General features: G+C 39.1%; 1 protein-coding gene across 1 annotated transcript; it reads right to left on the minus strand.

Annotated features, from left to right (window-relative positions):
• Positions 1 to 18,602: 18,602 nt before the first annotated feature.
• On the minus strand, positions 18,603 to 21,125 carry LOC134208702 (probable cytochrome P450 308a1). The gene is made up of 5 exons (XM_062684520.1): positions 21,035 to 21,125; positions 20,484 to 20,863; positions 20,081 to 20,420; positions 19,833 to 20,023; positions 18,603 to 19,445 (listed from the first exon to the last, which is right to left on the minus strand). The coding sequence occupies exons 2-5, from the start codon at positions 20,663 to 20,665 to the stop codon at positions 18,641 to 18,643; spliced, it is 1,518 nt and encodes a 505-aa protein (XP_062540504.1). The 5' UTR covers positions 20,666 to 20,863; positions 21,035 to 21,125; the 3' UTR covers positions 18,603 to 18,640.
• Between the last annotated feature and the right edge of the window lie 318 nt (positions 21,126 to 21,443).

A 21,443-nucleotide genomic window follows, 5' to 3' on the forward strand; every position in this document is an offset into this window, starting at 1 on the left:
TTTATATTTTGTTCTACGACGTTTGTTTATCTGTGCATATGCCGTGAATTCCCACAACAGTTCCTCAACCAAAGATTCACCGGATTAGTAACCGCATATTTCTTCAGGCGGTTGGAAAGAAAAATATCCGCAAGTACTACAACCACTAACTCTATCACCTAAAGACAAACAAGCTAAAGGGTGGGTGGGGTATAGTTGAAACAATTTTAGCCTTATATAAGGCCGATACAAATATTAAATTTATTTTATGTCCGATGGCTCTTGGAAGGTACGGGGGATAAAAAGAATAACAAGGAAACGAAAAAATAGTCCAAAATGCAATTATTCCTTGCAAAATTTGAAATAATAATGGAAAATGATAGCAAAGAATATGAATATTTGTGACATATTTTTATCCAGTAGTGAATTTAATACAAAATTTCATATAAATAAAAAAATACTGAAACTTATTTCTGAAGAAAATTTGGTTTTTCTTCTTGGAAAAGTTCAAGTTCTTGCATAGGTTCGAAATTGAAGACTTCCCGGACTACATATACGGAATACATAGGTGAAGTCTGAAGTAGAATCGGTGGACCACGTCATATAAGCATGCCCACGTTCCTTGAATTATTGGAATGCCATGCTTGTTAGCGGCATAGATACGATCTCGGATAAACCCATAGACAGGATTAAGGACGCTAAATTCACTCATGCAAGAAACATGCACGGGTGTGCTGCGGGGTCATTGTGGCTCATCTGAGGCACGATCTGAGATGTATTCCCAGATGTCTGGTTGCAGATTCGCCTTTAAATACCTTACTCCAAGCAAAGGTACGATACACGGAATAAAACCTTGCTTTTTGAGAGTTAAAATTACACTTGTTTTATGAAAAACTATCAGACCCGACAAACTTCGTTTCGCCTAAAATTAATTAGTTCTCGAGTTATGCAGAAATGTAATGCTTCATTTGTATGAGAGCTTCTTTTTCCAGAAGGGGGAGGAGTTTCGAACCACCACTGAAACATATCTTCCCTTCCAAAACCTCCACATGCCAGATTTGGTTCCATTTTCTTGATTCATTCTCGAGCTATGAAGAAATTGGTGTTTCATTTGTATGGGAGCCCCCCTTCTAGACTGGGGAGGGGTCTCGAATCATCTTAAGAACCTTCCCCGGCCCCAAAAAAATCTGTATACAAATTTTTACACTGATCGGTACAGTAGTTTCCCAGTCTATAAGGTTCAGACAGACAGAAATTCATTTTTATGTATATATGTATATGTATATATATAGATATAGATAGAAGAAGAAGAAAGATACCCAACTAACATTTAATGTCAATGTAAATGTTATTTCAACTCGTCTATACGGCTTCAAGCTGAATATGTGTGCTATACATATGATCAAGAACTTCTATTCAATGCTTTTACCAGCAAATCTGGCGAATCTATTCAGCTGTTTTTGACGTGCCTGCACAACTACTTTACAGCATGTTACACAATTTTTTCTCAATCTTTATTAAACCATTTAGTATCCTAATTCGCTTCAATGGCGCTTATTCAGATTTTTTAAATCTGTTAAATAAGTTTTATACAGCCACTGAATTCAATTTGATTAAATATTATTTGGGAGGAGAGTAAATTTCGGAGTTCTTAATGTTTTTTTTTTGCGACAACTCCCATATCAATTTTGTTACTACCTAGGATTCAACTCCTCATCTCCTGATTCAATGGCCGCTGCTCTGTCATCACCGTCACTTTGACATATGTAAATCACAAAGAAAATTACGGATGTGCTTCTTCGCATACCCTACAGGTTGTTTTACTAACGCATTTTCAGATTCATGCTGTATAAACGTTAGAAAGAGGCCTACATGCTGCTTTCAGCACATAAGCTTAAAAATTATGCTTTCAGCATTATTTCAACCATTATTCAAACATCTGTCAGCATGTTTTGTGGGCTAACTTTTATGCATCATCAATCGCTGAAATTGTTTTTAGGCAACATTTTCTCGATCTGTATAGATGCTACTCTGCTGCTAATCGTTTAACGGTAGCCGTCAGCAGCAATAAGGCTTCTAAATGGCTTATTTTCACACTATCTGCTAGCATTAATGACAGCGCTTTGTCAGTTGCTATAAGAGCAGGTGAATACCTTTGTAGCTGCATTACAGAAATCAATAGCTCATACATAGCTCCGGCAACAAAAATCAAATGTAAACATTGTGGTTTTGACGTTCCATACTGATAAGCTATTAAAAGAAGCAGTATAAGGTTTACTTAAACGTTGTGTAATCTTCAAAGATACAGAAGTTGCTTAAAAGCTTCGTTAGTTCATTTATAGTGCCATTACGTTACACTGTTAGTGTTATAACAACAGCGAAAACGTTTTCATTATGAATGCTACTCATCGTAATATGGGAAGTTACTAACAAGCAACCTAATTACATACATGAGCTCTTAACCGATAAACTTTGTTGCTAATTCAGGCAGAGCTGTTTTATGACTATATGAAAGCTGCATAAACGATAAAAGATGAAATATATTCGGCACAAACTGACTAGCTGATAGATATTTGGGTAATAGTCGAGTTGAAGTTTAAGGGATTATTCGCGGAGGCTTTTCTTTTATTCAGCATTGGCTGCTTTTATTCAAATATTATACAGCCAAAGGCTAGAAGTTGAAGCTTTTAGCATCAAAATTGTTAGTTGGGTAGATATAACATTCTTCCAAACAAGTTAAAAAATAAACTCTATTAACTTGTAAACATAGTGATGGGTTTTGTTAAAAGATATTTTAGTTACTAGATAAAGATTGTCGCTGTCGTCGCTGTCCGGAACATCTTTTGCTGGCGAGGATAGGGGAGCTAAATGTCAAAGAAGGAAAATCCATACGATTTGACAGGTATGTACCACACATGTTTCGGACAGCAGAACAAAGGGAACCGAAGCGACAATCTTTATCTAGTAACTAAAATATCTTTTGTATTGTTACATTGGTACATAGGCTATACGACACTGGGAATGGGTTTCTTCTCTCTCCATCCTTGACTTGGGCCCAAGTCTGATTCCTAACGACTTCGTTTATTTCTCTGTTAGGTTTTCGTCGCCAGGATATCTCAGGTCTGCGTCTGTTGCGATATCCTGCCAGATTCCTGTCAAGCGCTTGCTTGCAGATTTCGTTTGCGCTCTTACGTGGTGTGAGGCCGGCCTACGTCCATTCACACTGTGGAGCTAATGTTGATATTGGATTTCGATGGCATTGTCGATGGGGCTCAGCATTCGGTATCCAGTTGTGAGGCTACCAGGCCCGAGCTGTAAAACGTAGACATCGGCTGATGCATACTTGCAAATCTACATGAACTCTGCTAATACGTCTCACTGGCGTATAACATCACAGATTTCACGTTAGCTTGAGAATTCGAGGTTTGGTGCATTGTCTGGGCCGATTGGATCTCCATGTTCTATGTTGAGCTTGGTCCACCACCTGACGATGGCTGGCTTTGGTTTTCGACCTTCTCCACTGTTTGTCCGGCTGCCGTGGAGTTGGAGTTGTTCATATACAGCAATTTGGTCTTGCTGACGTTGATGAGTGGGAGTGTACGGACAGGTCATTCAGTTTACTTTACATGGTAGAGCGCTGTTGCGTTGGTAGAGCAGTATTATCTTCTGAGTCGATGTCGTTCGATTGCTCTTTGGTGGTGGGCTGCTAGAGCGGCCCTTGATTTCGTCGATTACGATGAGCAACAACACTTCAGCGACTCCATTGCACAGGACTCTGTCTAGACCTCTTTGGGACGCCCACAGTTTTTTTTGTGATTCAGACGATCGAAGGCTTCTCCGTGGCTAATCAGTACCAAATGGAGGGATTCTTGAAATTCAATGACCTGCTCCAGGATAATGCGAAGCATGACAGTATGATTCTCACATGATCATCCGGGCCGGAATCCTGCCGGCTCCCGTCAGAGAATTGTCAACCTTTCCCATTTATCTGAATTAGGATAAGTCGTCAGGACTTGAAGAAGTTGTTCTAAGTGGTCGAGTCAATGTTTAAACTTATCAGTTGGATCGGTGAGTGACTGACATGTCGCGTCTTCCTCTGGCATACACCAATTTGTCTTTGCTCCAATCAGACTAACCGCACTAACTAACCGCACCCGCTTCTCCCGCCAGCAGCTTTTGATCTACTTCTCAGGAATCTGCCAAATTCATGGAAGAGAAGAAGGCGAGCGTGGAAAAATCATTTCCAGTGCAAACAAACTCGCTGGCTCTGCCATACTAAAATCCAAGATGGCTGAATTGTGAATTTGGCGGATTGGAAAACCTAGTAGTGGGCAGGACTAGTATTTGGATTCTCTAGAAAAGAATCAGCTGAAAACGGAGACGGTGCCTTCCTGAATCCGTAATTAACGCAGATGTAGCATCGCGTTTGACTATCATCTTCTAATTGACGAGATCCGACAACGCATTGCTCGGATAAAGCGGCTGGAGGAGAGGCTCGGGCAACGAATCAACATAGACCGACTAGAAGATCAAACTGTAAAGATATTGTTCGTTGAAGAACTTGAAACTCGGATAGTGCATGTTCTGGAAGGTAGCAGTATAGAAGAGAAGTGGGCGGCGAAGAATGCTTTTATCGAAACCGGCGAGAACAACTTGGGTGAGCTGCGCATTAAACGAAAAGAATGGATTACATATGTTACGCGGCGGAAGAATTAGGAGCGTAGAGTAGCGAAGACTGAGAAACGGGAAGAACCAGAGGAGTAAATTACGAGTCCCGTCAACGGTATGTTTATATGTAAGTGGGAGTCGGGCGCTGCTGCAGACAGGACAGTCGGGCATAGGTGGACTTCCTGACCGATGAAGAAAGGATGGCTCAGCATCCAGAGATTATTGCCTCGTTACTCACTGACTTGGAAAGCTGAAATGTTGGTTCGAGCACTTTGAACAGCTTCTTCAAGTCTCAACCAGTGTTCTTCAATAAGCAGCCATCCGACGCATGAAGTCTAAAGAGGCCCCCAAAGTCGATCGGCTTTCGGGAGAGGTGTTCAGGGCTGACCCTATGCTGTCTGTGCGAATGTTGAAGCAACTATTATGCAACATCCGATCGGCATCATTCTGAGGCAGGTCAAACAGGTGAAAGTGTCCGTTTAATTGCTAAATATTCATTGACAACGAAAGGGATTTCTATTGTCTGAATCACGAAAATCTATGTGGCGCCCATTGATGCAAGCGATTTTTAGATAGAGTCGTAGCTTCACCGACTCCATTCAAACAGTCGCTTATGCAAGGACGCATTTCATCTCCACTGTTACTTCTCATAGTAATCGATATAAGATCTTGCTAGGTACGATTGACCGTGTGATTGATGTGTGTTTGACAGTTCATTTTTGTGAAACACCTAGACGACTCCCATTTGGCTAATGATCACGAAACGCTATATTAGTACTGCAACGCTCTTTTCTGCGAGGTGGGTCCAACGAGCTGACCATATGCTTATTTGAGACGTCGTGCCATCAACGGCAGCAGGACCATGTTGTTGAGTGTCATCGAGAACAGCCCCTCAAACTTTGAAGTAGCTGAACGATCAAAAGATTTCAATATCTTGACAGTCTGATATCATCAGATTGCAAAATTGGGATGGAAGCACTAGTCAGAATGGCTACCTTCGAGAGTTTTCGAAATATTTGGAGACCCAACCAGATTGGATTGATACACGCACCAAAATTCGAATGTACTACTCTATCGTGAAACGCAGTTGATGTCTTAAATTTATAATTCCGACGATTACAGTTGGATATCGTGTGCTGAGCAACCGATAAATACCAAATACCAAACAATTTTTTTTTTAAATAAATTTAATATTTGTATCGGCCAATTTGCGAATAACCTCATAGGAAGTTATCTCGCATAGAATTATTTGCGATCGCTATTGAATCTATAACCTAGGAAAAGAGAGAAACGTTCAATAAGCAGATTAGTTAATAATGAATTTCCGGATTTAAATGGGGATGATGACCATACATTTTCTAAGTGGCTACTAAGTGATTGACCAGAACAATCGCAATTACACAGGGATTAGGGGATTGGTACACAATAAATTTCCGCATTTAATAAGAATAATAAACAGAACAACTGTCAACGTTGTCAAATTCAATAGTTATCAACTAGGCTCTACCACAAAGAGTAGGATTGCCAACTTATTATTGTCAACATTTCGTGGATAAAGGACGGGCTCTTCTCACCATCTAATCTATTGGGTCAATCTGGGAAACGAGAGCAAGATTGTACTATGTAGTATTCAGTAGCTGTGTAAATTATTACACTACTTCTACATGAATTTCAAGTCACCAATGTACCCTACAATCTAGTACGGTTTAGAATTGTTATGTTGCACAATCACCTTGCTGCAGTTTGGTATGGCAACGAGGGTTGCTATGGGTGACGACGTGAGGTTTCGAGTGTTGATTTTGTTTGAGAAAACCATACTTTTAGTTTATTGACGACTTTTGCAACGCTCGCATCGGTGGACTTCTTTGGGATACGACAACGAGTTTTATTATGTAAAAGTTTCATGATCTTTAAGAGAATACTACATCAACGCTCGCATCGGCGGACTTCTTTGGGATACGACATGACGCAGTTGGTAGGTGCACTTTAAATGGATGCTTACCACATTCATTGAAGTGCAAATTTGGTAATTAGTAAGTATGATTTTTTTTGTTTTCCATTTTATACTTGAAAACAATATATATTCCGCAGCAAGCAGGTCTCCGAGGCTTAAAAAAAAAAAAGTTTCCGGAGCGAACAGGACTCCGAGGTTTGCACAAAAAAAAAGTTTCTGGAGCGAGCAGGACTCTGATGGTTCAATTTATCTTAATAAAAATGATTCCGGAGCGAGCAGGTCTCCGAGGTGAAGAACAAAAGTTTCTGTAGTAAGCAGATGAGCGGGCCGTGCGATAGAAACATTTTCTGGAGTGTGTAAGATTTTGAATCTTAAAAAAAAGAGTAAAAAAAAAGAGTAAATGAACTCATTTCGGCTCGAAGATAATAACAATGTGAACTGTGAAAAATCTGCATAACATTGAAAGTAATTAATTTGAAATCTATATTATTTGAAAGGGATTCATATAGAATTTTGGGACTGTAATAGGAAGCAGCAAGTGGATATTGAGTTCAGAGAGACTGGAATACAAACCTGAAAATCGCTATATTGTATATGCTATTAATCTTTCGTTCAGATTATAAATTTGAACTTGTAGATTGGAGATCATTGGGAGATTATATGAATGAGTCAATGAGTGAATTAAGATATGAGATTTGTGAGAAACTTATTCCATGTTTTTGCAAAATGAATCTACTGTTGGGAATTACAAGATCATTTTATTTATTGATCTTATTTTAAAGTGGGGAGCATGGAATTTGGTTTGGAAATTGGAATTGGATTAATATATTGGAATCTAAGACCATATTTAGAAGTTGTGACATAAATAAGTAACTAGAGAAAAACAAAAATGAATTGTGTTTTAAATATAACCTTATTTTGATTTTGGATGCGTGTCGTAGTTTTGAAGGTTGAGCTTAAGCATAGCGTTGACAAAAAATTTTTTGATGGGGTATTGATTGAATATTGGATTTGATGACGATTTGGAAACTGATTTGGAGGTTAACGTGTTTGAATAAATCTTTATATCTAATAAATCTCGGTGTTTGATGTCAAGGAACCATTAGTTGGTATCGCACTGATTTTTTATCTATTCCAATGGAATGAAATTTAAATAAAAAAAAATCACATATTTCAAGATTTATGGAGTACAGAAGGAGAAGGATGTAGTATTCAGTAGCTGTTATCCAATCCAAAAAGGTTTCATCGCTCTAGATATAAATTATTACACTACTTCTACATGAATTTCAAGTCACCAATGTACCCTACAATCTAGTACGGTTTAGAATTGTTATGTTGCACAATCACCTTGCTGCAGTTTGGTATGGCAACGAGGGTTGCTATGGGTGACGACGTAAGGTTTCGAGTGTTGATTTTGTTTGAGAAAACCATACTTTTAGTTTATTCATTGACGACTTTTGCAACGCTCGCATCGGCGGACTTCTTTGGGATACGACATACTATTTTATGTATTACGGAGAAAAAGAAAAATTTGGATGGTTCCGCGGAAATAACGCGCAGAAGGCAATCTCCGCATAGAAGAAATCATACATAGTGTGCGTTAAATTGAACATGATATCAAATTAACTGTCATAAAGCCCAATAAGTTGCATAGCGTGTTTACACGTGTACCTACTTATATAAATACTAGTTTATTTGTGGACGCAGTAGCGCCCGCGGCTGTTTTTTTTTTCAATATGAACGATTGCATTGAAAATATCAAAATTTTCAACGTCTGTTGTCTGTGATTTTTTTTCATCAAATGTTGTGTCTGGTTGTCCAAGGTTGTCACTGGTTTTGTTTTCTGCATCTGATTGTAAAAAAGAATTGAAGTGTCAGATATTTTATTTTTTGTGATAATTTCGCCGCGTGCTGCGTCTGGTTGGCTAGTCACCGGACAGACAAACAGGGCTATTATATAAATTAAGGGCTTTCTCAATGAAAGACCGTTTTTAAAAAAGGTTACGACAAGACTAACTTTATTTTTCTCTATTCAATTTGAAGAAACCTATCTAACCTACTCAGCAATTTGCCCTGTGGCCCAGATCAGGTGATCGGGGTCCGAAGTCCGTTGGTCGTCGTTGCTGTCCGTGCTGCGTCAGCTGTCTGGGTGCTTCACGATGCATCCATGGTGTCGTGTTCCATTACTGCTAACGTCTGCAGCTTCGTCCCGTGGGAAAGGGTGTTGGAGTCCGTGTGTCCTGTTCGTTAACTACTCCTCCCTCAAGATTGGATCGTCCCGATACAATTTCGATTCGATCTGTCGTTCCTGGGTTGCTAGGCGTCTCTATGTTGATGGTTACGCTAGATTCGTCTGAAAGTGTTTTCCTCTTGCACCAAATGTAGATGATGATGCAGATGCCTAAAAGTATACAAATGGAGAATAACCCCAAACTTGTGGTTGTTTGGAGCGAATGTCTATTTCTGATGATTTGAAGTTCCACTCGGTTCTCGATGTGTAGTTTTCTCAACTCCTTGAGATCTATGGTTGCTTCGAAGTTTGCTTGCTCGATTTTTACTCCATCCATCGGTATTATAGTTGGTAGTACAGATGAAAACCCGGTGGTGGTGAAGTTTTTTTCCATCTAATTCGATACTACAGTTTGAGAAAAATATTAGTGTTGTTCCTAACAGTTTTCTGTTATTTTGCAGGCAGTCAGATCTGAGCGTGACTGATGCATTTTTGACTAAGACATGATTATCTGTCAGTCTCGTAGCGTGGGTAAAAATCGTGTAATTAGTGAAGACGCATCTTCCGTGAAATCCTCGGATGACTTTTGAAAAACATTCGTCGTCGGAGATGTCTTCGAGTTTATCTTCTTCGCATATGGTGAATTCTCCGGTGGTTTCACAACCATCTTTGATGAAATAAGTCTGGTTCTCGTGAATTATTGCATGATTCCAGGGTAGCTTAATAACTCGACCGTTGATAGGGAGTGGTTCCAATAGTAGATTGTTGAAATATAGGGATGAGATTTGAGGGACTCCGATTATGAAGTAGAGAATCGGACCTTTGAAGATAGCACGGATGTCGAGATAATCGTAGACCTGATCAGGGTTCAAAATGGTTAAGTTCTGTTCTTCTAATCTGTCTACAATAAATTTAGTTTCTTCTGATTCTAAAAAGTTCTTAGAAATAACATGGATTTTTGCCAACTAGATGACTTCGAAAAAAGAATCTAGGTGTTTTTGCAAAAGATCTAGGTGATAGGAAATTTTGAAAGCTTGTCTAATTGCGGTAAAATTCTGGTTTATCAACTTGTTATTAATTAATGATTGTCTAGCTGTTATTATCTGTTTTTTAATAATCTGCTGTTCCTTATTTACTGAGTCTATAATTTTGTTGATACGGTTTTCTAAATGTCTATTAAGTTTTACTTGAATATTATTCTGCCTTACTAAATCTTGGTTCCTGTCCTTTAAATCTCTGATATCATCGTTAATCTGATTCAAATCATTTTCATCTAAATTTCCTGTTATGACTTTTATGGCTGATCCTAGAAAGTTAAAAGCTCCTCGTCTCTGTCGACTGTGGTTTATCGGGATTAGCTTTTTATAGGAAACATTGACTTCTTCTAGCTTTGTTCTCAATATAGATGTCAAGTCTTCAAAATCAGTGAAAATTTTAAGTCCATCGACAGCGAGTTCGATGTTATCCAAAAGGGGTTTGTACTTGGTTAGGTCAATAGCGTGATATATGCGATGCTGTCCAGTTTTTATGAGTGTGTTGCCAGATTGTATCGCTAATAGTCCAGGGTTTCTGTTTAAGTCGTAAACTTGTATAGTCTGTGATGTCGTCATGGCAATTGTCAGGCAAGTCAGGGTAGTTAGGTGAATCCACATCTGAAATTTGTAAATGAAAAGAATTTTGTGGTGGATTCATTTTCTCCGAATATTATCTTTGTGAATTTCTCGATCAGAATTGTCCATAAATGTTCTTCCATTATCTTGGACGACTGTGACCGAGTGATATCTTTCCTCCCTTTATTCCTGATACCTTGTACTTTATTGTACACTGTATCATCCAACGGTAGGGCTGGTGGTTCTTCTCTGTCTTTATTATGATGCTCCAAGTTCTTCCTTTGCGTAGCCTTCGATTGATTTAAGACCTCTTGAAATAAGTTATTCCTATTTTGTAAAATTGTATTGATATCTAGAGACCTTTCTTCTCCATCTTTTCTGGCATAAAAAATTTCCTTTGGCTTTAATTTGGTAGCCGAATGTATAGTGTTATTATAATTTGTACAAGCTATCCGAAACAATTCTTTATCAGTTAAATCGGGATATTCTGGCTTAAGGCATCGATAGATTTCACCTAATGTCGAGTGAAACCTTTCGACCATACCATTGCTGAGGCTGTGATTTGGAGGAGTGAAATGAATTTGGATATCTAAGTTTTCTAAGAGAGTTCTCATTTCAATTGATCTCATAGCTGGTTCGTTATCGGAGACAATACAGTTGGGAGTACCTATTAAAGAGAAGTATTTTGTTAACCCGTTCCTTACATCGTTGATGTTACGGGATTTTATCGGAATGATGGTACCAAAACGTGAGAATTTGTCTATAAAGGAAAGAAATATATTAGGGTTCTTTATAAAAATATCTAGATGAACTATTTCTAACGGCTGTTTAGGATTAGGTGTTGATCCTAGCTTTATTTTGTACGGGTGTCTTTCGTACTTATTTTTATTACAAATTCGACAAAGCCGAATAAACTGCCGAATTTTAACTTTCATCGCGGGGAAAAAATAGCGTTTTGCAATCTGCTGATAATTTTCCCAGATTCCACGATGTCCATTAGTATGCGTTTGGTCTAATATAAGGTTTTGGTCCTCTGGTGTTTTCAAATCAGTGAGGAGTTTCTGGCTAATATGGATCTTGAACGGTTTTCCTCGACTGAAATAGTTTTTGTACACTATTTGAAGTGTTGGAATGACGTTCTCCGGGCAAAATATACAATTGGATCTCTTTACATCCATATATTGTTTAAATAGTTTAATCAGATATGGAACACCGAATGTTATTTTCGTAATTGTACGTCGAAATATCCGAGGGAATATTTCTTCGTACGTTTCTTCTTCGTTGTTTCCGATTCGTAAGATAATTTGATTGCTGAACCTGTTCAGGGGTTGTTCGGTGCATGGTATGTAGACGGAGTCGTCTGTATCTGCGGAATGTACCGATGATTCGGAATCGTCATCTTCGATAGATTCGCTGTTAGAGGGTTCGTCTACATCATTAGCATTTAGTTCTCTGACCCTAGAGAGACTATCTGCTACAACATTTTGTTTTCCTGGTTTGTATACGATATCGAAGTTAAATTCTTCTAATCGTAGGCGCCAGTGAATAAGCCTATGGTTTGAATCTTTCAGATTCAGTCCATAAGTTAACGGTTTATGGTCCGTATAAACAGTAAACTTCTGTCCATAAAGGTACCGTCTAAAATATTTGCATGCCCATACAATAGCTAAGAGCTCCTTTTCGATAGCAGAGTAGTTTTCCTCTGATCGATTAAGAGTTCTTGATGCAAAGGCAATAGGTTTATCACTGCCTATTGTGCCTTGTGATAAAACGGCGCCAACTGCGTAGTTGGGCGTCAGTTGTCAGGATGAAAGGCTTTTCCAGATCAGGATATTGAAGTATATTGCTGGAGGTTATAATATTCCTACAGCGTTCGAATGCTTCAATAAAATCCTTCGTGTGTTCGACCTTTTCTCCTTTCCTTAGGGTTTGTGTTAGGGGCTTAGCTACTTTCGCGAAATCTCGAATAAATTTCCGATAGTAACCTAGAAGTCCAAGGAATCCTCTGAGTTCCTTTTCATTCTTTGGAATTGGCCAATTTTGGATAATGTCAACTTTATCCGGGTTTGGTTTTACACCATCTCTCGTAACAATATGACCGAGAAAAGCTACTTCACTGTGAAGAAATTCGCTTTTGTCGAGTTGTATTTTCATATTGTATTTTCTTAAGGTATCAAATATTTTCCTTAGATTATCCAGGTGTTCCTTAAGACTGGTGGAAAACACAATGATGTCGTCCATATAGACAAGACATCTTATGCCAATGTGTTCTCTCAACACGTTGTCCATGACGCGTTGAAACGTCGAGGGCGCATTCTTGAGTCCAAATGGCATTCTCAAGAACTCGTAGTGTCCGTTCTCGACACTAAAAGCGGTTTTTTAATGTCACCTTTTTCAATCTCTATCTGGTGAAAACCAGAAGCTAGATCAAGAGTGGTGAAATACATGGATCTTCCCAATTTGTCCAAAACATCTGTGATGTTTGGAATGGGGTAGCGTTCGTCAATAGTTTTATCGTTCAATTTACGATAATCTATGACAAGTCGCCATTTCTTCTGTCCAGATGCGTCCAACAGGTGAAGTCCATGGACTGTTGGAGTGTCTAATTATGTTTTGATCCAGCATTTTGGAAATCTGCCGCTGCACTTCCTCTCTATGACAGAATGGATAGCGGTACGATTTCGTGTGGATAGGCACATCGTCCTTTGTGACAATTTTATGCTTGATAGCATTTGTAAAAGTAAGTTGTTGACCTCAACATAAAAATGTTTTCATAGTCAGCGATTACCTTTAACAAGTTTATTTTCTCCTCTCTGTTAAGGTGGTCAAGTCTCAACTGATCGAAAATAAATTGTCTTGGGAATGAAGGAGCAGCTTCTTCATGGATTGGGTCATTTGCGTAGAAATTATTCAGTTCTACTGCTAATGGGTTGCTGATCAAAATTTTGGTTGGTTCGTTAGAGATATTTGTTACAGTTACATGAACACGGTTGTCCTTGCAAGTGTAAATGCCAGTATGAATAATAATTTGAGGTGAAAGCGGAATATCTTTTTCAAAATAAAACTCACCATCCTTTTCGGCAGTTGGTAGATTGACAACTTTTGTTTCATAAGAGTTTAAATTTATCGTAGTAGAATCGGGGTACTTTCTATGCATATCAACTTTACCTGTAGAGAATTGAAGCTGGTTTTCGGCTGTGAGAATATTAGCCTTCAATGACCGTAATGTCTCATATCCGATGAGACCGTCAAAAAATTCATGAAAGTCAAAAACTATAAATTTTTGTTTCGATGTACCCTCTATTTGCTCAAAAGGGTTAAATTCCACATATTTATGAGCGATATGATTTCCTCTAATGTTTTTAATTTTTATTGGTTGCGTTTCTCTACATTTATCCCAGTTCACATGCTTAGTACTAATATAGTTACGGTTCGCTCCAGTGTCAACCAGAAATTTTAATGGTCCTTTATTGGTAAAAATTTGAATAAAGGGCAAAAAGTTGTTCACCTTTTCATCATTGATTCCTCGACCAGATGAAAATTTAACTCATCTTCAAGGTTATCAGATGTCTGCTGTTGCTGTTCGGACGCTTCGTCGGGATGAAGCGTGTATGTTTGGTTTGTATCATATGACGCAGATGCATCATAATCATAACTGCTGTAGTCAAAACAAAATTGCTCGTTGTAATGGCCCGGTGCACTTTCTTCTATGTTAAAGTTTGGACGGAAGCCGTCTGATCTGGCTCTGTTCGGGAAGTTTTGATTTGGATTCCTGATATGTGCAAATGTGTTGGGTTTTGATGAAGGTGGGTTAGCTTTATTGGATGCGTTTAAATATGGGGGTCTTTGCGGAAACATTCTTGGGTAATGAGAATGATTAGGCGAATTATTTGTTGAGAAAAATGGTTTTGGGTTACTTGAATGTTGATCAGAGTTGGGTTGTGCTCGAAAAGCTGGATGCATGGGTGGTTTGAGATTAGGTTTGTATTGTGATTGAAATGTTTTTGGTATGGTACCGGTATGGTGTGCATTTTCTGATTGCGGTTTTGGAAAATTTTGAACGTATGAGTAATTGCTTTCTTCTAAGCAATATCTCATCGCATCTTTCAAGGTTTTGGGCTGCTGTGCCCTAATAATAGGTCCAAGAGGTGCTCGTAGTCCGGCGACAAATACCTTTAGTCCTATTTCTTGGTAATATTGTTGCTTTGCTTTTTTAACATGGGCATCTCTCTCGTTAATCATCAGATGATTAATGAGAAGTGATATCAGGTGCGTAACTTTTTCGTAAAAGTCTTGCACGTTTCCTGTTTGATATAACTTGAACAGGTCTCGGGTGAGCGAAACTTCGTCACGTTTATCACTATAGTGTGAAATTAAATTGTTTTTAATTTCATCCCAGTCTAGCTCAGTTCCATATAGTTCTAACATAGTATCGGCTTCGCCAATAATTTTAGAAGGAATGGCTTGGAGCGACACTTCGGATGGTGGGGTGTTACGAACTGTTTCCATGATCGGCATGATGCGCTCAACGGATTTAATGAACTGATGCAAGTTAAGGGGTTCCCTCGAACGGCACAAGGTCTCTTAGTGAGGCTGGTACTTGGAGGCTCTTATGCACTTCCTCTTCGACCGAGAGCACCCTAACATTATTTGATGCTGGTGTGTTCACACACAGCCTGTTTAATTGAGCAGAGATGCGTGCCATCTCTTGCTCTAAGTGTGCAATTTGTTCGTTGCGGGATGGACCAGCGGTTTGCACCCGTTTCGAAATCTTCACTTTCTTCACTAATTTGATTCAATCGTTGATACCTAGTTTCTGGCATTTTGTTACTGTATGATTTTAATAAACTGTCACTATAGATTCACTTCACTATAAAATTTATAATATTAAGCACTATGGTTACGGAGGTAATGTAGGTAGTAGAAGATAGAATAGATTTTTAGAAATGAAAATTGATCACTCACCTTTGAATCGATATTCACTCGATTTCTTGTCCGGTGACCGATAGGGAAGATAGTTGCAGATCCGCTCCGTTTGTTATCCAGTTGTTCCACAAAACTATGATGTCCGTTCACAGTTGCCAACAAGGCGGAAAACACACTTGGTCACTCGCGAAACAGTTCTACTTTTGGGATTCGGTTCCCGAATTTTCTAAACACTTGTCCACAAATCCGCGATATTCACTCGCCGATGGCAAACACTACCGGAACTTAGCGTAAAGAAAATCCGCACGACTGCGCCAATTAAGGGCTTTCTCAATGAAAGACCGTTTTTAAAAAAGGTTACGACAAGACTAACTTTATTTTTCTCTATTCAATTTGAAGAAACCTATCTAACCTACTCAGCAATTTGCCCTGTGGCCCAGATCAGGTGATCGGGGTCCGAAGTCCGTTGGTCGTCGTTGCTGTCCGTGCTGCGTCAGCTGTCTGGGTGCTAACGTCTGCAGCTTCGTCCCGTGGGAAAGGGTGTTGGAGTCCGTGTGTCCTGTTCGTTAACTTATATATGATGGAAGGACTCATCATCAACTCAGCACCCTTTTCATGTCAATAAACCCGAAATGAAGGACTGCTTCCTAATATGTAGTGGCTCAGAACTAAAGCCAGTTAATCGAAGAAATATCTATCATGTTATGCACTTTCACGTCCTAAAACACTCATTTTTTGGTAATGATTGATGTTATCGGTGGCTTATTGAGTCTGGGTATACTTCTTGTCTTGCCTGGAGGCCGTCGTGACGGGTCTGTTAAGACTCCACCATGATTTGGGTCAGTGTGCTTTGAGCGGCAAACGATCGCTCTGGTAGGTCCTGCTGTTGATACATGCAGCTTTTACCAGAACCCGCTGTCAAGACCCCACCACTTCTTCTTCTTCTTCTTCTTATTGGCATTACATCCCCACACTGGGACAGAGCCGCCTCGCAGCTTAGTGTTCATTAAGCACTTCCACAGTTATTAACTGCGAGGTTTCTAAGCCATGTTACCATTTTTGCATTTGTATATCATGAGGCTAGCACGACGATACTTTTATGCCCAGGGAAGACGAGACAATTTCCAATCCGAAAATTGCCTAGACCTGCACCCGGAATCGAACCCAGCCACCCTCAGCATGCCCGCATAATAAAAAACAACATGTTATATGGTCAGAATCATTATTACGATGTAAGATATAGCTTCACAGTTTACGTTGCGGTTATCGAATACTTTTCGATCGATTCAACCATAACTGCTCGACATCATCACTAAATGTCAACATATAACATGCTGTCTCTAAAATGTTCTTTATTTCCTGCATTATATGTCAACATTTTATCATACTGTTGAGCGAAAATTTTGCACGCGAAAACAGACGATTTTTTATGGTGACATAACTTAACAACCCATTCAACATATTGTTATTTGTCAAATAACCGTACCACAAACTGTTAAAACTTTATATGAGATTGTTCATTTACAGTTGTCAACAGTAAAGGATACTGTTGTCGACCGCACGGGAAAATATCCATGTACAGTTTGTAATTATGCGGGTGGTCATGCTTTGTAGCCGCGCGTCTTACCGCACGGCTAAGGAGGGCCCCTACATCCCCACCACATCCTAGGCAAATTCCACAGCTCACAGTGGCTAAGGGAGGGGTTGTTGAGACTCTTGGGCATAGTCCTTGTCCTTATTTTTCTTCAGATTGAATTAAATATAGAAATGTCATAAATATAAATAAAACGTCGAAAATTTTGCATTAGCTGTCTTTGATTATTAGCCCGGAAAATATTCATTGAAGGCGCTTTGAATTTTCCAGGATTCCAAATTTTTCTTGCAATGCGCAATACGAAATTTCTTCTGGAAGTAGATTCTCTATTCACAATAATGTAAGCATGATCAAATCTTTTGTCAGGTATGACCAGTGCTACTGGAAAGGGCCTTACTACAATAGATGGTAAAAAGTATCATCATCACTAATACGGTATAAGAACACGCCCAACCGGACCTTCGGTCAATGAAATACATTTGATCGCAAAAGGTTGTCGATCACTCATCAGTGTTGTCACTCTTGCAATTGTGTCTAAAACTATATGAATTTGAAGTCGCGTTACGAGAGGAATTCCTAAAACTTTAAAAATTTCTGGCCTTGAAGATGCTGTTTCACTCAGTTGTTAGAAAATTTACGCTCTCACTAAAAGATATTTTAGTTACCAGATAAAGATTGTCGCTTCGGTTCCCTTTGTTCTGCTGTCAAATCGTATGTATTTTTCCTTCATTGACATTTAGATCCCCTATCCTCGCCAGCAAAAGATGTTCCGGACAGCGACGACAGCGACAATCTTTATCTGGTAACTAATATATCTTTTCTCTCTCTAGATGATCTACATACACACAGCTGAAATTAAATACTACTAAAATTAAGTGCATGATACTTTTGCGAACCTTCGTAAACATTGATAGCGAGACGGTTGAGCCGAGATTATTTTTTTAGCGTGATTAACGATGACAAGCTAAAATTTGATAACAACTGTCTGTGAACATTGCTGATAACGTTATCAAGAAAATTGCCAAGTATGGAAGTCTCTGCATTTTGAAAACCGGTTTAATTATTTTGGCAGCAATCCATCATGCCTGATTAGACGTTCGTTCTTCAAATCTACTACGAGACGTGAAAACCGTTATCGGTGACATGAATGCCCAGGTAGGAAAGGAAAAAATCTGCAGACCGCGACGATATTGGACTGAATAGTCTACACAACAGCCAACGATGCGTAAAAGTAGCAGCCTCCCAAGGGATGACGAAAGTTAGTTTGAAGCTCCTACTTTTCCCGCAAAATATCCATAAAGTCACGTTAAGAACACCGAATCAGGAAACGATGTAAAAAATGGTACGGTGAATTGTTCATCATCGATTGAATGAAAAATTAGAAGTGATAATAATTTTCCCTTCAATCGATTAAACCAACAAAAGATACCTGCTATTGTTTCTGGGTTTTTAGCTCATACAGCCGTTTAAATCACATCTAAAAACAAAAGATTGAGTTTCTTTTTCGTCAGAATTCTGGCATAGAATAGAAATCATAACGGTTTTTTATTTTCTTTTAGGAGCGTTTTAATAACAAATAAGCAGATACCCTAGTGAGTTTCGGAGTAAATAAATATTTGCACTGATTGTTTTATGGTTTGGCATATTCTCAAAAACTCTTTTATTAAACAATCCCAAGTTTATTTAGAGTTTCTGTTGTTAAATTTGACCCATATTCCGTTCTTTGGTGCAAGTAGGTACGACTGCCTGGCTATTTCCAGTGGTAACTCTTGTTTGTCTGATTGCATTACTCGGTACTTACTGAGCAGGGTGGCAATACCGATTTTACTCTGAGTCAACCCAAACTTCATGCCCAGACAAATCCTCGGACCCTCACCAAATCCCAGAAATGCGTACCGGTGGCGTTCTTTACGATTCTCATCCGAAAACCGGTCCGGTTCGAATCGATACGGATCGGGAAAGTTCTCTGGGTCTAGATGAATGGCATGTATAGGGATTATGGCCGACATTCCTTTCTTCAGCGTAATCCGCTTGCCACGGCCGTTCGAATATTGGGAAGGTAATTCATAATCTTCAGTGCAAACTTTCGTCATGGTAAATACCGGACAGTGCAGCCGCAATGTTTCAAGCATCGCTTGTTCCATGTAGACCAATTTGTTAATGGCTTCATCGGTGAGTTTCCCGTCGTATTGTTTCAAGACGGCATCGAGTTCGTTCAACACACGATCCTGGATGTGCTGATTGGATGCGAGTTCGTAAAGAAAGTAACTCATCAATGTGCTGGACGTTCCGAATCCTTCGGTAAGGAATGTCACCGAGTGGCCGGTGATTTCATCGCCTTTCAAATCGGTTGTTCCATTCTGGGTTAATAAATCATACATGGCTTGGAAAAGATCTTGGCGTTTCACTTCCCCCTGTTTACGTTGTCGGATAATTTCGTTTACTAATTTGCGGAACCAGCGATCCACATGCCGAGGAACAAAACTGTTGAAAAAAAGGATTTGTTATCAATATTTTGAATTATGTTAAATAGAGCCCTCTGCTATTCAAATTCTACATAATTGTATACAAAGATTATCACAACAGATCACTTATCTGATTGCAAATAATATTCTGCACTTGTAACGATGACTTGACAAAAACGTACCGGTCATGTTCTTAAAATAGCAATTCCCAATTATGGTCAATCTAAAATACATATTTTGTGACACCATATGAAATAATACGAGATAATTTGGTGGTTTTCTATTTGGTCAATTATTGTGAATAAAGAACTTGTTTGTCGGTGCTATGAACACAGAGTTGCATCTTATCAATTGAATAATGGAGGCTCAATCAAGCAACAACACTAATCAGCGAAAATAGACTCACGGTAATCGCAGCAGGGACGCCAATTTTGGAGCAAACAACGTTAACAACGTGCGCACCGTTGTCAGAAATGAGTTCGGATGAAACAACTCGAGGCCCACCCGGCGAAATTCAGAATTCGGATTGGTGAACGATTCAGCATCAACGCCGAATACACAGCTGGCAACGGAATCAATCGTGAACCGGGCGCAAACCTGCAACATTTTTATATTAATTATAATTACGAGTAAATATTAATTCGAAATACATACATCTTTTGCTTCAAAGTCTGGTCTTTTCTCGCGTGTTTTTGTGATGTAATCCAAAAAGTTTTCAGCGACGTTGTTGATTATTGGGAAGCAAGATCGAATCTTTGTTTGAGAGAATACCGGCACCACTTCAGCACGTCTTTCTTTCCACAGATCACCAGATTGGGTGAATGGATTCAAAGCCAACAGAGGGTCTATGGAATCATTCACTTCGAAATTGTTTTTGTTAAATTGCTGGAAGCTTCCCACTAAAATTTCTTTCACGAGCTCCAAGTCCCGCACCACTACGGCGGGCTGATTAAAGAGCTCGTATATTCCAACCCAAGATGCCGTTGGATATGTTCTGTAAGTAGAGGGTTCGAAAGAAGTTATAGATGAAAAATATTCTGACTTCAAACAATCTTACCGATAAATTGCTTCAAAAATTTCGGTGAAATGTTTAGCTCCAGTGATTTGCTCCAATCCATTTCCAAAAATAGGCAACGGTACTGGCCCATCAATTTTACCAACTCGACGCCAATAACTACACGACCATTTGAAGTAAGCACAAATGGCCAACACCCCGAGTGCGATATACAGTCCAATCATTTTACAACTAGTTCAACAGGTGCTTCCTTCACGTTTAAGCGTTTGACTGACTGACTTTAAAAAACGCACATCTTAAATACGTTCTTGGGCGCTTCCTTAATGATGTGGTAGTGGGTCTGTTATCTTTTCAGTAGCTTAAGAGAGCACATGATTCGTCGGTGGGTAGACTGACGTTACATAGCGATCACACAGTTCAAGCTTAAAGCGATGAGCAATGTGAAAAATTATTAATCAGTGTTAAAATGAGGTTTTTTGGGTACTGATAAGACATGACAGTGTATACGTTGTACAATGTGTATACGAGAGGAATGGTCATTGGGCAAAAAAGCTCTTCAGAAATAATAAAAAATATAATCGAACTGATCTTACTGACTATTTTAAAAATCCGAGAAGAGTATACTGAATAATTCTTTTAAAAGTCAAGATTTAGTTTGATATGGAAAAACTAGGCTACTTTGGTCTAGGTAAGCCCCTCAAGCCACACTCTAGTTACGGTTGTATGTCAATGCCCAGAATACCAATCCCCAGAATCAGTTCCCCAGAATGGTATTTCCCAGAATTCCATTTCCCAGAACGACCAATTCTCCAAAATTATATTCCCCAGAATGCACCATTTCCCCGAAAAGAAATCCCCAGAATGACCCATTCCCCAGAAAAAAAAAACCCGAATGACCCATTCCCCAGAAACCAAAAACCCAGAATGACCCGTTCCCCAGAAAAAGGTATCAGTCTAAGAAACTATGTTACTAGATACTAAAAAACTAAAAATACTAGATAC

The sequence above is a fragment of the Armigeres subalbatus genome, chromosome 2 (genome assembly GCF_024139115.2).
Source record: "Armigeres subalbatus isolate Guangzhou_Male chromosome 2, GZ_Asu_2, whole genome shotgun sequence".
In the NCBI taxonomy this organism is placed as follows: Eukaryota; Metazoa; Arthropoda; class Insecta; order Diptera; family Culicidae; genus Armigeres; species Armigeres subalbatus.